The following is a 14,166-nucleotide window of genomic DNA, read 5'->3' as shown; positions in this document are numbered from 1 at the left end:
CAACCCACTTCCTGACTCTGAAACCCCCAATACAACAGCGATGCTGAAACCCCCAGTTACAGACTCAGATTTCCCCCGATTTCCATCCCCAGCGCAGTGAAATGGGTAAACGGAGCAGGGGAACGTTCCCTCGTCTCCATTCCCCCCACGCGAAGGACATCCAACGTCCCCACCCGGAGCGGGAGGGAAGGGTTTGCTTTTGACGCTCACCCCTCAGGGTAGGGGGGGATCCCTCGACAGCCCTTGGCTCTGCCCAGCTCCTCACTCTCTGCCCTGGCAGCAGCCGCCACATTCCCCAGTGAGAGAAGGGGGCTGTAGTCCAGTCATTACTTAGTATTTACAGACAGTGAAAATGTGTATTTTTTTTCACCCGTTCATAAGTTTTAAAGCCAATTAAGACACAGCTGCTTTTCACATTCTTGAGCTGTTGGGAACAAACTCGGGTCGCTCTGGAAAAGCTCAGACCCGAGAACGACCGTTGCTCACCCACCATCACCCCTCGGGTCAGGAGCTGACCCGAACCTCAGCCCCAGGACAGGGGTGACAAAAGGAAACCCTGAAGGTGGCTGTCGGGAATATTCAGCACAGCATCCCCGTGTTTCCCCTCCTCCCGGGATGTTCCTACCCTCCTCCAGCATCAACCTGGACTCGGCCGGGGCTCTGGAGCGCAGGGAAACAAATCCCTACACCCGAAGAAGGTGCTGTCGCAGCACCAGGAGACCCCCATGCTGCAGGAGGGGACGGATTTTGTTTTTGGCCTGAATTAGAGGAAGCGTTTTGTTCGTCTCAAAGGCCAGTATCTGTTGCCTCCCATCACGTAACGACCCGGGGGGAGGCCAAAACCAACCTCCAAACTGCTGCCAAACCACCCCCTCCCTCGCAGCGAAGAATCAGAGCGTTAAAGGCAAACTAATTTGTATGTATTTTATCCAAAATTTATTGACAGCAAGATGGGTGGGGCCACAGGGACAGCAGGAAAGTCACATTTGTGGGTGGCCTTCCGTGGACGCCCGCCGGGCTCCGGGCTGGAGGCGCAGCTCTGTGCGAGTAGTCCCATCCATCCCCCGCTCCCTCCGCCTAATGCTGCTTCCGCCTGAACGAGCAGCCTGAGGAAAGGAGAAAAAGCAACACACGCAGAGGCGTCAGAACCGCCGCAGCCCCTCCACCTCCATTTCCTTCTCTCCCCACCCCAAACTCAGCAGTTTGTGCCTTAATTTACGAGGCAATCGCCCCCCCCACTTCCAGCGCCCAGAACTTAAGCGGTTTTTATAATCTTCCAGACCAGAAAATCCGCATCTCCACAAGCTGCCTGGGTTCAAAGAACTCCGGGAGCTGCCCGAGGGCCCCGTAAGCCGCGCACCCCCCCCCACCCCCCCGGGGGTCACCCACCTTCTGTCAGCCGGGCCTTGCCCCCCGTGGGCTGGCATAGCACGGTCGAGCAGCCCACGCACAACACGACGGTCTGAGCGTGGCTGAACACCGTCGTGATCTTGTAACAACCTGCGGGGAAAGGGAGAGCGCTGAGGGCGGCAGGGATGGACAGCGGGAGCCGGGGGGGGGGGGTGGGGGGGTGTGTGCCCATCCCGCCCCCCCGCCCGCTGCCGTACCCGGGCACTTGACGTCCATGAAGTAGGAGTTGGGGCTCTGCACCAGCCGCTTCTTCTTGTGCTTCCTCTTCTCCTCCTCAGGGGAAGGGTGCAGCAAGTCCTTCGCCAGCTGTGGAGAGAAGGGGGGGGGGACACAGGCCCGCTCAGCGCCCGGCCCCCGCCCGCCGCCATCTTGGTGGGGGGGGACCGGACGGGGGCCGGGACACCCTCACCGCGGAGATGGCGGCGGCCAGGGCCCACCCCGCGGGCCCGCTGCCCTCCCTGCCGCCCTCCCCCCGCTCCTCCCTTCCCCTGGGGCGGCGGCCGGGGCCCCACCGGGGCCCTGCGGGGGGCGCGGGGCGCGGGGCCGCACTCACAGGCATGTCGGCGTGGAGGCAGCCGCCACCGAAAAGGGGCCGCACCGGAAGCGGGAGCCGCTATATCCGCTACGGGGCTCCCCGCGCGGGCGGAAGTGCTCTGGCGCCATCTTGGGAAGGGCGCTGAAGGGGGCTGGGCGGCGGCCATCTTGGAGAGGTCGCCCTCTCGGGAGGGGAGGCCGCGGCGACGGAGGGGAGTCGTGACGTCGCCTAATCACTGATGTGACGTCACGGGAGGGGTGTGGTGACGCGATGGCGGCGGGGCCGGGCTCCGGGAGAGTCCCCGCCCGGGGAGGGGCGGTGCGGGGCCGGGGCCGGGGCCGGGGCCGGGGCCGGGGCCCGGTGGCGGCGGCGGGCGGGGGCCATGGCCAAGGCCTACGACCACCTCTTCAAGCTGCTGCTGATCGGCGACAGCGGCGTGGGCAAGACCTGCCTCATCATCCGCTTCGCCGAGGACAACTTCACCAGCACCTACATCTCCACCATCGGTGCGTGAGTGGCATCTCCCGGGGACACCGGGACCCCCCCCCCTCCGGGACACCGGGACCACCCCCGGGGACACCGGCACCCCTCCGGAACACCAGGACCACCCCCGGGGACACTGGGACCACCCCCCGGAACACGGGGACCTTCCTCAAAGAGGCTGGGAACCGACACCGGGACCCTCCCTGGGACACCGGGACCCCCCCAGAACACCGGGACCCTCTCCGGGACACCGAGGCCACCCCCAGAGGACACTGGGTTCCCCCCCCCCGGGAACCAGGACCACCCTCGGGGACACGGGTACCCCTGCAGGGCACGCCGGGGCCCCTGTGGGTCACCGGGACCACCTCTGGGGACACCGGGACACCCCCTCCAGGGATACCGGGACCCCCAGTGCCTCCCCTCAGGTCCGCACCGCACATCCCGGGGTGGCCGGATGCCCTTCTCCATCCCCTGCCTGCCTCCCGCCCCGCACCGGATGGCAGGGGGATGGAGACGGTACCGGGGACGACACCGGGTGGGGACACGGCTACACCGCGGCGCTGCTCTGGGCCTCGTCCCGGCCGGTGGCCGGCGGCTCTGAGCCGTTCCCAGCCGGTCCTGGCATGGCGGTGCCGGCGGTGGCTCGATGCTGGTCCTGCCCTGCAGCCGCCCCTCGGCCGGGACCTCGGCACCCACCACCCTGGTCTCCTCCCCCGAGTTCCCACCGCGCCGGTAAAACCATTCCCGGAGCCCGGAGCAGCCGCCCCGGCACGGCCCCGGCCATAAAACTCCGGTGTGGACACGCTGGCTGCCAGCTGGGGTCCAGGCTGCGCCCCCCCATCACCCCCCCGGCGGCTCCAGCCCTTCCTCCTCCTTCTCTTTTGGGGGTGCAGCAACCATGGGAGGATTTTTGGGGGGGCATCTGCCAGCTTTTGGGGCTGGTTGACTTCATGGGGGGGTCCGGGAGCTCCGTCCATCCCTTCCCCCCCGCCCCCGGTGTGGGCGGTCGTGCGGGATGATGCCATCCCGCAGGAATTCCGGAGGGCTCAGGGCGGGGGGGGGACACCGGTGACCTGCTCCCACCCGCCGCAGCCAGTGCCAGGCCTGGACTTTGCCCCCCACCCGTTCCCCGGGATGCCAGATGGTTACTGGGAAACTGGAAACTGGGACTGGGAGTGGAGCTGTTTATGGCACCCCCTCACCGCTCCCCCCCCACCACCCCCCCCGGCCTCATCCCATCCCAGGGATTGACTTCAAAATCCGGACGGTGGACATCGATGGGAAGAAGATCAAGCTGCAGGTCTGGTAAGTGTTGGGGGGGGGGAATGGAGATGGAACTGGGGACCTCCCCATCCTGGCTTCCCCCCACGCCACCCTCACTCCGTGCCTCTGCTACTCCCGCAGGGACACGGCAGGACAAGAGCGCTTCAAAACCATCACCACTGCCTATTACCGCGGAGCCGTGGTATGTCGGGGGGCGCTTCCCCCCAAAAAGGGCTGGGACAGCTCTTGGGGGGGGACACGGGTGCCTGGGAATGAGGACCCCCCCGCCCCAAACTGGGGCAGAGGGTTCCGGTCCCACTGACTGTGCCCTCCTGGCAGGGCATCATCCTGGTGTACGACATCACCGATAAGAAATCCTTCGAGAATATCCAAAACTGGATGAAAAGCATCAAGGAGGTGGGTGTGTGCGGGGGTTGGGGACACGGAGGGGGGGAACACAGGGACAAAAAGGTGGGGGGGTCCTGCCCATCCTCTCCTGCCTGCAGAACGCCTCTGCTGGGGTCGAGCGTCTCCTCATCGGCAACAAGTGCGACATGGAGGGCAAGCGGAAAGTGCAGCGGGACGAGGCTGAGAAGGTAGGGGGGGCACCGGAGGGCTGGCGGGGGTCAGGGGGCCCCCCCGGCAGCCGGATCAAAGCGGGGATACCCTTGTCCCGCAGCTGGCGAAGGAGCACGGGATCCGCTTCTTTGAGACCAGTGCCAAGTCCAGCGTGAACGTGGAGGAGGTGAGGGGGGGTCCCCAGGTGTAATGGGGGGTGGGAGCAGCATGGGGGCAGGTCCCCGTCCCCGGGGGGGCGTCCCTGGGCACTGTCCCTGCTGACTGTCCCTTCTCCCCAGGCCTTCAGCACGCTGGCACGGGACATATTGCAGAAATCCTCCCGAAAAGCGGTGAGTGGGGCTGGGGGCGGCCGGGTGAGGGATCCCGCCCCCCCGGCTCCGGCTCCCCCGCTTTGACCCCCTCCCCTCCCTCTTCCAGGCGCCCAGCAGCAGCAGGGCCCCGCTGGAACCCGGCCCCCAGAGGAAGGCTGGGAGTAAATGCGCCCTGGTGTAGGGCCGCCGGCCCCCCCGCCGCCGCCGCTCCCCCCGCCTGGCCCGGGGCGGTGCGGGCGCCTCTCCGGGGTGGGGGGAAACCGGGGGTGTCCCGGCTGCAGCGAGGCCGGGTGGGGGGAGGCGGGCTGACCCCCCCCTCGGTCCACACCTCGTGCCATAAAGCCCAGCTTGTGCCTTGCCCCGTCTCCGGTGTCTCTGTTGGGGACGGAGGGGGGCGGAGCGGGACCGGGACCGGGAGAGGGGAATCGGGGGGAGCGAGCGGCCGGGAAGCCGGGGGAGGGTGAAACCACGCCCCCTTCGCTATAAACCACGCCCCTTCGCTATAAACCACGCCCCCTTCGCTATAAACCACGCCTCTCTTAGTCAAAGCCACGCGTTTTATCGCGAAACCACGCCCTCCTCACGCTAGACCACTCCCGTTAGTGTAAGCGACGCCTCGTTCGTGCGAAACCACGCCCCCTTCCATTGACTACTTGGCCTCAAGTCGCGCCCCCGTCATTAAGCCACGCCCTCATTTGAAAACCCGCCTCGCTTTGGCCCAGACCCCAGCCCCGCCCTCGCCCTTCCCGTCGTGCCCCGCTCCTCCCAGCGGCCCTCGCGCCTCAAGATGGCCGCGGCGGCGGCGCTGGAGAGGGTGGGCCCGGCCCGGTAGTTCCACTGCGCCGATGGGGTCCCGCGGCCCCGCCGTGTCGCGCTGCTGCGCCCTCTACGCCGTCCTGGGGGCCCTGGTCTGCGGCCTGCGGTGAGCGGGGGGCGAATCGCAGTTGGCGGGGGGCGGGGGAAGCGCGGCCCTCAGGGGGAAGCGCAGCCCTCACGGCGTCCCCGCTCTCTCCACAGGCCGGCGGCGGCGATGGCGGCGAGCGACGAGAGGCGCTCGGGTGAGTGTGGGGCCGGGCTCGCCGGGGGATCGGGCCGGGCCTGGTGAGCTCCCGGTTGGGCCCATGCTCAGCGGCCATGCTCTCTCTCTCCGCAGCGAGCCCGGTGGCGACCACGCCGTGCTGGCAGGTAGAGGACTTCGTGGTGGCGCAAGAGTGTGCCCGCTGCTCCAGTTTCGAGGTGGTGAGTGTGCTCACCCCCTCACCCGGTGAGCCGGGCCGCTCCGGGCCCTCCCTGGGGCTGGTGGGGTCGGGGGGGCAGGTCCTGCCCCAGCATGGCTGCTGACAGGCCCCTCTCGGTCACAGAAAACGTTACCAGAGTGTGTCCCCACGGGCTTCATTGAGAAGATCAGCTGTCCCACCTCTAAGAGGGAGGAGGTCAAAAGGTGGGTGCGGGTTCTGCTGTGGGGGGCAGGAATGGGGCAGCCCTGGGCCCCCGGGGGTTCTCAGGGGGAGATGGGGTAGGGTCTGGGGTGAGGCTATTCCCTCTGGCATTCCTGACTCTCCCCGTGGGCGCAGCTGTCGCTCCGCAGTGATGGAAGCGCACGTTTTCTGGAGGTTCGTGGGCACCATGATGTGTGTTGCTGCCGTCTTTGCGGTGCTGGTGGTGTGTCGCCAGCGCGTGCTGGACAGGAAGGCCCTGGAGAAAGTCCGCAAGCAGATCGAGTCCATTTAGTGGAGCCTGGCTGCCCTGGAGCGATGGATTCTGCTCGACCCCTGCTCCCAGCCATGTGGGAGGAGGAACGGGGTGCCTGGGGCAGGCCCTTCCCTGCTCCGTGCTCACAGAATCCTGATGGGAGCTGCCCTCGGATGCCACCGGGACATTCCATGGGGGTGGCTGAGGGGTGCCCTGCCCGCACGGGGGACCCCCAGGGAGCGTGGTGTGTAATAAATCCTGATCGTTGTCACCGGAGCGACACTGGCGTTTGTCCCCAGGAGGACGGGAGCGATGCAGGGCTGTGCCACTGGCACTGCTCCGCTGTTGGACCCCTGGGGGGGTCCCTGTCCCCCACCCCAGGCAGTGCTGACCCTCTGATATGTTTGCGTGCAAACCAGGCATGGGTTTATTCACCGGTGGCACAGAGCTAGAGGGGGGGCACACCCAGCACCCTCTGCCCAGGCTGGGCTGGGTGTCCCCCCACTGCTGCCCCTACCCCGGGGCAACTCCTGGGCCCTACAGCAGGGGCTGCTCTCCGTTGCCTGTCACATCTCATCCCCGAGTCCCCGTTTCACTGCCCCCACATCCTGGCCTGAGGAGTTGGTGCCCAGCTCCATTCTAAGGGGGGGCCCCCCATCCCAGTGCCCCTCCTTGGCTCTGTCTTCCTCTGCAGGTCCTGCCTCTTCCACCCACAGCCACCCTGGTGCAGGGAACGTGACTTCTCCGTCCGGTCCCAGCGCCTCCTCCTGTGTCAGGATGTTCCTGGAAATCACTGTGGGAACAGGGAACACCGGGATGGGCAGCGCTGCCAGGGGGGTGGAGCTGCAGCCGGCGCTCCCCCCGGGGCTCCCTGTTACCTCCAGTGGGCCTGTCGCCATCCCGGCTGCCCCGGCGGAAAGGGCTGTAGCTGGGGAAGAGGATGAGTCCCAGGGAGAAAAGCAGGATCTGCCAGGGAGGGACAGGGTTGGCGTGTGTCACCATGCGGTGCTGGGGGAAGCCAGCGGTGCCGGGGGACATGGGGTGACATGGTCCGCGTGCCGTACCAGGACGCAGGTGCCGGTCTGGGCAGTCTTGTTGGACGTCTGCATGATGAGCACCTGCAGCTGCTGCAGCAGGGACCTGTGGGATGAGGGGTCAGCGAGCGCCTGCCCCCGCGGGTCCCCTCCCGTCCCCATCCCATCAGCATGTCCCTGTGCCAAAACCCTGCCCCATGCTGCGCTCACCTGTTGAGATTCTCCAGCTCCTGGACTTTCTTCCGCAGCTCCTGGTTCTGGGCTGAGCATGCGGCCGCCCTGCCCAGGCATAGACGGGGGTGGGTGAGGGGACATGTGGTGGGGCATGTGCTGGGGACACGGTGGGACGTGATGGCTCATGGTGCCACCGGTGCCCACCTGCTCTCCAGCCCGTCCAGGTACTCCTTCTTCCTCCGCCGGCTGTCCTGGGCTGACTGCTTGTTCCGGATCTTTCTCCTCACCTTCTTCAGGATCCGTTCCTCGGCCTGGGGGCGGGTGGAGGGGTGAGCCCTGCCCCACGTCACCCCCCTGGTGTCCCCCCCCGTGTGTCCCACTACACACACACCTGGGTGAGGGGCAGGGTGCTGGGCAGCGTCACCCCTTCCTGCGCCAGCAGCTGTTTCTCCTCCTCTGTCAGGCAAAGCTGCGGAGAGATGGGGACAGGCGTGGGGACGGACTGGGAGGGGGGTCGGGGGGGACAGGGATGCAGGGGGGGGCTGTGGGGACTCACCGTGAGGCTAGGGGCAGGCAGTGGGGCAGGCAGCGGGGCAGGCAGCTCGTTGATGATGCAGGAGCCGGGGAGCAGCGTGGGGCACAGCCAGTCACCTGCAGGGGGTGGAGGTGGCCGTGTCCTGCTTGCCCTGAGCCCAGCAGGATGTGGCCCCCTCAGGCCGAGCCCCCCTGGGGGGGTCTGAGCCCCACTGACCCAGCTGGATGGAGACGACACTGCCGTGCAGGGGGGTGCTGAGGTCGCAGACCACCTCGTAAAGGGCGGCTGGGGGGGGCTCGTCAGCTCGTGGAGGGTCCGGGCTGGCATCCTCGGGGCTGTGGCCACCCGGGGAGGCGAGGTGGTGGCCACCCAGGCTGCAGACCTCGTTGGGGTTCACCATCAGCTGCAGCAGCTCCTCGGCTTTGCTCCCCTGCGGCTGTGGAGATGCTGGTGGGGGACGCTCGAGGGGACCCTGAGGGCTCCTGTGACACCCCTGCGGGGGGTCCCCCCTGCCCCACTCCCCCCCTGCCCCGACTCACCCCGTCCTCGGGGAACATCCAGCCCTCGAAGGCCAGATCCGAGCCGGAGAAGGGGGGATCAGGGAAGACACTGCCTGGGAATTGCTCCTCCGGGAGCTCCGGTGCCTCCGGTTCCATTGCCTGGGTCAAAGGGTGAGCAGGGGCTACCGGGGACCCCCCTGCCCCGGGCCGGGTGTGGCGGGTGCTGCTCCCGGTGAGGGGCTCCGTGGCCTCACAATCCCCGTCCCTCGCTTCCCGGTTTGCAGCTGCCTCCGCCCGGTGCCGGGGCTCGCACCAGGATCTCCGGTATCCTGGGCAAACCCAGCCAAGTCCCACCCCCGGGAGGTTTACATCGCTAGAAGGGCCGGGATCCCCGCCCCCGGCATGGCCCGGGCCCCCCCCGCCTCTACCGGGGACCGGGACAGCAGAGGGACCGGGGAGAGCCGGGCTGGGGGCTGAGGCTGCCCGGCGACCGCGTCCGAGAGGCACCGGGGGGCAGCAGTGAAGGGCTCCCGGGGAGGACGGGGACACCGGGACCGGTCCCGGGGACCGGTGCCCTCTCGGTAACGGGGAACCGGGACCCCAGGAAGGGTCTCAGGGGCCGTTTTCGTCCCGGTAACGGGGTCCCGGGACCGATTCCCTCTTGGCAACGGGGAACCGGGACCGTTCCCGGGGGCTGGTGCCCTCTCGGTAACGGGAAACAGGGACCCCGGGGACAGTTCCCTCCCGGTAACGGAGAACAGGGACACCGGGGCCGGTCTCGGGGGCTGGTGCCCTCCCGGTAACGGGACCCCAGTGCCAGTTCCCTCCCTGTAACGGGGAACCGGCACACTGGGACCTGTCCCGGAGGCCGGTGCCCTCCCGTTAACGGGACCCCGGGGCCGGTTCCCTCTCGGTAACGGGGAACAGGACCCCCGGGGCCGGTGCCCTCCCGATAACGGGGCCCGGGGGGCACACATGGGGACTGACCCGTCCCGGCGGAACCGGCCACGTTTCCCGGTGCGGCGCGGTTTTTTTTTTTCTTTCTCGTTTCCTATTGGCTGCGGCGCGCGTCACTCAGCGGCACCGTCGGGGCTTTTCGCGTCGCTATTGGCTGCGGCGCGCGGGGCCGGCTCCGCCCTCTGGAGCGGCGAGGAGGCGCGGGTGCAGCGAGCGGTGAGTGCGGGGCGGGGGGGACACGGGGGAGACACCGGGGCCTTGGACCGGGACGGGGACCGGGAACCGGGACCGGGACACAGTCCCGGTCCCGGTCCCCGATCCCGGTCCTGGATCCCCGTCCTGGTCCTTGATCCCGATCCCCTGGCCCGGGCCCAGTTGTTGATCCCGGTCTCGGTCTTTGATCCCCGTCCCGGTCCTTGATCCCCATCACGGTCCAAGGTCCCGGTCCTTGATCCCGATCCCCAGTCCTTGATCCCGGTACCGATCCCGGTCTTTGGTACCGATCCCCGGTCCTTGATTCCGGTCCCGGTCCTTGACCCCCGTCCCGGTCCGCTGTCCCGGTCCTTGATCCCGATTCCCGGTCCTTGATCCTGCTACCGATCCCCGTCCTTCATCCCTGTCTCGGTCCTTGGTTCCGATCCCAGGTCCCGATCCCGGTCCTTGATCCCGATCCCCGATCCCGGCCCTAGTTGTTGATCCCCGTCCCCGTCGTTGATCCCCGTCCCGGCCCTTGATCCCGGTCCCGGCCCTTGATCCCAATCCCGGTGCCGGTCCTCGATCCCGGTCCCGGTGCCCCGTGCCGTTACCGGAGCGCTGTCCCGGGCCCCCCGGGGATCCCCCGCCCACCCCCCGCGGGGCCCCGGGCCGGAGGGGAGGGTGTCTCGGCGCCGGCGGGGCCGGGAGGGCGGTGTGCGTGTGAGTCACCGGGGCCGGGAGGCGGCCCCGGCCGCTCCGACGTCCCCGTCCCGTCCCGCCGCAGCGCCGGGAGGCCACGGGGATGCGACGGGCGACCGAGGAAGCGGCGGCCGGCGGGAGCCTCCCCCGCGGCGGGCGCTGAGCTGCCGGTACCGGGCGGGATGGCGGCGGGCGGGAGCGGGGCCGGGGCGGCGGAGCTGGCCTGGAGCCCCGGGGCGGCGGCGCGCCCCCCGCCCGGTCTGGAGGCCAAACTGGGATCGCTGGTGCTGCTGCTGCTGCTGCCCCTCGCCTGCGGCCTCGCCCCGCTCTGCTGCTTTCGGCAGCCCCCGGGCGCCGCCGGTACGGGACCGGGGGGGGGTCCGGTGGGGTCTGGGGGATCCCGGGGGGTCCCGGGGGTCGGGGGGTTTTGGGGGTCGGGCTGTGCCAGGGAGGCTGGGGGGGGGCGGGGATCTCATGGGTCTGGGGGATCCCAGGGCGGGGGGGGGCGGTTCTGGGAGTCTGGGGGGGGGGGGTCTGCAGGATCTCATGGGTCCGGGGGATCTGTGGGATCCTGGGGGGGCCCGGGGGGTTTCGGAGGCCCAGGCAGTTTGGGGAATCCTGGGGGCTGAGAGGGTCCTGGGGGGTCTGGGAGTGTCTGACATGTCCCAGGGAGTCGGGGGGGGTCCAGGGGTCTCACGGGGGCTTGGGGGATCCTGGGGGGTTTCGGGGGTGTCCTGGGGGGCCTGGGGGGGGTTGGGGGTTCAAGAGGTCTGAAGGCTCCGCAGGGTCCTGGGTGTCTGAGGGGTTCTGAGGGGTCGGGAGGTCTGAAGGATCCCAGCGGTCTCAGGAGTCCGAGGAATCCTGGGGGGTCTGGGGGTTCAGAGGGTCAAGGGGGGGAGGGTGTGTCCTGGGGGTGCCTGTGATGTCCCACAGAGTCGGGGGGGGTCCAGGGGAATCTGGGGGGGTCTGGGGATTTTAGGAGATTCCAGGGGCCCGGCGGGGCTCAGAGGTCCGGGGGGTCTCAAGGTTCCAGGAGTCTGGGATGGGCTGGGGACAGGGCTGTCACCCGAGGCAGGGCTGGGGAGGAGGGGGCTGCAGTGGGGGTCCCAGCGGGGTGTTGTCCCCCCCCGGCAGCTGCCCGCAGCCCGGTGCTGAGCCTGGTGAGCTGCTTCGCCGGCGGCGTCTTCCTGGGCACCTGCCTCCTCGACCTCCTGCCTGACTACCTGGCCAGCATCAGCGCCGCGCTGGAGGGGCTGCGCGTCACGGTGAGCGCCCGGGACCCCCCTGCGGGCCTGACACCCCCCCGGACCCTGCCCAGGGGGACCGCGGCTCTGCCCCGTGGGGTTCTCGGTGTCCCTGTCCCCGGGATCGGGGTCAGCAGCTCTGGCTGGGTGTGGGGGGGTCAGGTATGCTGGGACAGCGGGGAGGGGGACAGTTGGGACAAGACGGTGGGGATGGGACAAGAGGGCAGGGGGATGGTTGGGACAGGCTGGTGGTGGGGGACAGTGTGGTAGGGGACAGCAGGAATGGGATGGTGGGGAGGGGGACAGCAGGGATGGGATGGCAGGGAGGGAGATGAGCGGGTGGGATGGTGGGGAGGGGGACGGTTGGGACAAGATGGTGGGGATGGGACAAGAGGGAAGGGGGACGGTGGGGACAGGACTAGTGGGGATGGGACAGTAGGACAGCAGGAATGGGATGGTAGGGAAGGGGACAGGGGGACAGCGGGGATGGGACAGGGGGAGAGCAGCAATGGGATGGTGGGGAAGGGGACGGTGGGGCTGGGGACAGCGGGCTGGGGACAGCAGGGATGGGGACAGTGGGGAAGGGAACAGCAGGGATGGGACAGGGGGACAGTAGGAATGCAATGGTGGGGAAGGGGACGGTGGGGCTGGGGACAGTGGGCTGGGGACAGCAGGGATAGGGACAGTGGGAAGGGGACAGCAGGGCCGGGCTGGTGTCAGCGGAGCAGCCGGGAGGGGACAGCAGGGCCAGGAGAGGACAGTGGGGCTGGGACAGCGGGGCCGGCCGGGCAGGAGGCCCCTCGTGTCCCGCCATGACTCATGGAAAGATCCTCCTCCCTCTGCCCGCGGCTTCCCGGCAGCCCCCGCCTCCGCCTTCCTCCCGGGGGGGGGACACGGCGGGCGCAGGCGCCCCTGAACCCCCCCTTTCCCCTTCCCCCCAGCTCCAGTTCCCCCTCCCGGAGTTCATCCTGGCCATGGGCTTCTTCCTGGTGCTGGTGCTGGAGCAGGTGGCCATGGTGCAGCAGGAGCCGTCGGCCGCGGCGGAGGAGACGCGAGCCTTGCTTCCCACCACCGCCTCCATCCAAACGCCGCCATCGTCCTCCTCGCCGTCCCCGCGCGTCCCCGCCGTCCCCGGGGGTGCCATGCGCGCGGGGCTGCTGGTGCTGGCGCTGGCGCTGCACGCCGTGCTGGAGGGGCTGGCGCTGGGGCTGCAGGAGGGCGAGGGGGCCGTGCTGCGCGTCTGCCTGGCCCTGCTGCTCCACAAGTGCGCCGTGGCCTTCAGCCTGGCCCTCAAGCTGCTGGGGGGCCGCCTGCGCCCCCCCGCCGTGGCCGCCTGCCTGCTCCTCTTCGCCATGATGTCCCCGCTGGGGGTGGGGTTGGGGACGGTGGTGGCGGCGGGCGCGGGGCCGCGGCAGCGCCTGTGCCGGGGGGTGCTGGAGGGGCTGGCGGCCGGGACCTTCCTCTACATCACTTTCCTGGAGATTTTGCCCCAGGAACTGGGGGTGGCCCAGCACCGCGTCCCCAAGGTCCTCCTGCTCCTGGCCGGCTTCGCCCTCGTCACTGGCATCCTCTTCATCAAGATCTGAGACGTGTCCCCCCGCTCCTCGCCGCGGTGGGGGTACAGCAGTGCCCTGGGGGGGACAACAGTGCCTTGGGGGGGTAACAGTGCCTTGGGGGGGACAACAGTGCCTTGGGGGGAGGTGTCACAGTGCCCCGGGGGGGTCGTAGTGCCCAGAGGGGGGACAACAGTGCCCTGGGGGGGTCACAGTGCCCTGGGGGAGGGGACAACAGTGCCTTGGGGGGGGGTTGCAGTGCCTTAGAGGGGGGTCACAGTGCCCAGGGATGGGACAACAGTGCCTTGCGGGGGGGGGGGGGTCACAGTGCCCTGGGGAGGGTGTCACAGTACCATGGGGGGGAACAACAGGGCCTCTGGGGGGGGACAACAGTGCCTTGGGGGGGACAGCAATTCCCGGGGGAACAACAGAGCCCTGGGGGGCATCATAGTGCCCCCCCCAGGCCTATACAGGCTGAGGGGTCCAGGACCCCCAGTTTTGCGGGCGTAGAGGGGGTGTGCTCTGTTCCCAGCCATGGGGGGGTTGTGGTGACCCTGCTGTCGTCGTCCCCCCAGTGTTCCACCAACTCCCCCCCTCCATGTAGGACCCCTCTGCGCCCCAAAGTGCCACCCCAGGGCTTGTCCCCAGCGTCCCCTGAACACCCCGGGGGTGGCGGCTCCGCACCCGGCTCAGCCCCGTGCCTCAGTTTCCCCACCTGCCCGGGAGGAGCAGTGCTGTGTCCCCCCCCCCCCCGCGGGACCCCAGGACGGGGGGATGAACATGTCCCCTCCACACCCACAACTGCCCTCACAGCGCGGGGGGGCACGAGGGGGGGTGCAGCCCCGACCCCCCGGCCCTGGACGGGGAGGTGTTGGATGAAGCAAATAAAGGACTGAACCGGCTGGTGCTGCCTCTGCCTGGGGGGGGGTGTGCGATATTGGGGGTGGGAGGGATGACAGTGCCCGGGGGGGGGTCCACAGTGCCCCCCCCCCCGGCCTATAC

At 69.0% G+C, this 14,166-nt stretch overlaps 5 protein-coding genes across 5 annotated transcripts; 3 read left to right on the top strand and 2 right to left on the bottom strand.

Moving 5' to 3' along the window:
- Positions 1-910: 910 nt before the first annotated feature.
- On the bottom strand, positions 911-2,106 carry RPS27 (ribosomal protein S27). The gene is made up of 4 exons (XM_063357044.1): positions 1,964-2,106; positions 1,608-1,716; positions 1,390-1,500; positions 911-1,106 (listed from the first exon to the last, which is right to left on the bottom strand). The coding sequence occupies exons 1-4, from the start codon at positions 1,967-1,969 to the stop codon at positions 1,078-1,080; spliced, it is 255 nt and encodes an 84-aa protein (XP_063213114.1). The 5' UTR covers positions 1,970-2,106; the 3' UTR covers positions 911-1,077.
- A 79-nt stretch (positions 2,107-2,185) lies between these two features.
- On the top strand, positions 2,186-4,827 carry RAB13 (RAB13, member RAS oncogene family). Its single transcript, XM_063357042.1, has 8 exons — positions 2,186-2,451; positions 3,673-3,733; positions 3,833-3,893; positions 4,031-4,108; positions 4,198-4,287; positions 4,371-4,436; positions 4,549-4,599; positions 4,688-4,827. The coding sequence occupies exons 1-8, from the start codon at positions 2,328-2,330 to the stop codon at positions 4,760-4,762; spliced, it is 606 nt and encodes a 201-aa protein (XP_063213112.1). The 5' UTR covers positions 2,186-2,327; the 3' UTR covers positions 4,763-4,827.
- Positions 4,828-5,370: 543 nt separating this feature from the next.
- JTB (jumping translocation breakpoint) lies at positions 5,371-6,544 on the top strand. The gene is made up of 5 exons (XM_063357043.1): positions 5,371-5,503; positions 5,599-5,639; positions 5,735-5,820; positions 5,943-6,022; positions 6,156-6,544. Exons 1-5 carry the CDS (start codon positions 5,427-5,429, stop codon positions 6,310-6,312), a joined length of 441 nt encoding a protein of 146 aa, XP_063213113.1. The 5' UTR covers positions 5,371-5,426; the 3' UTR covers positions 6,313-6,544.
- A 116-nt stretch (positions 6,545-6,660) lies between these two features.
- Positions 6,661-9,433, bottom strand: CREB3L4 (cAMP responsive element binding protein 3 like 4). Its single transcript, XM_063357039.1, is given in 9 exon segments — positions 6,661-7,066; positions 7,152-7,316; positions 7,319-7,413; positions 7,518-7,586; positions 7,686-7,792; positions 7,873-7,950; positions 8,038-8,132; positions 8,233-8,452; positions 8,556-9,433. Coding segments are annotated over 9 exon segments (1,173 nt in total). The 5' UTR covers positions 8,673-9,433; the 3' UTR covers positions 6,661-6,839.
- Positions 9,434-9,568: 135 nt separating this feature from the next.
- On the top strand, positions 9,569-13,283 carry SLC39A1 (solute carrier family 39 member 1). Its single transcript, XM_063357040.1, has 4 exons — positions 9,569-9,689; positions 10,453-10,727; positions 11,502-11,632; positions 12,553-13,283. Exons 2-4 carry the CDS (start codon positions 10,550-10,552, stop codon positions 13,195-13,197), a joined length of 954 nt encoding a protein of 317 aa, XP_063213110.1. The 5' UTR covers positions 9,569-9,689; positions 10,453-10,549; the 3' UTR covers positions 13,198-13,283.
- The last annotated feature ends 883 nt before the right edge of the window (positions 13,284-14,166 follow it).

The sequence above is a fragment of the Chroicocephalus ridibundus genome, chromosome 21 (assembly GCF_963924245.1).
Source record: "Chroicocephalus ridibundus chromosome 21, bChrRid1.1, whole genome shotgun sequence".
NCBI classification, from domain to species: domain Eukaryota; kingdom Metazoa; phylum Chordata; class Aves; order Charadriiformes; family Laridae; genus Chroicocephalus; species Chroicocephalus ridibundus.
Note: the sequence above shows the minus strand (reverse complement) of the source record. Positions and strands in the feature narration are given on the sequence as shown.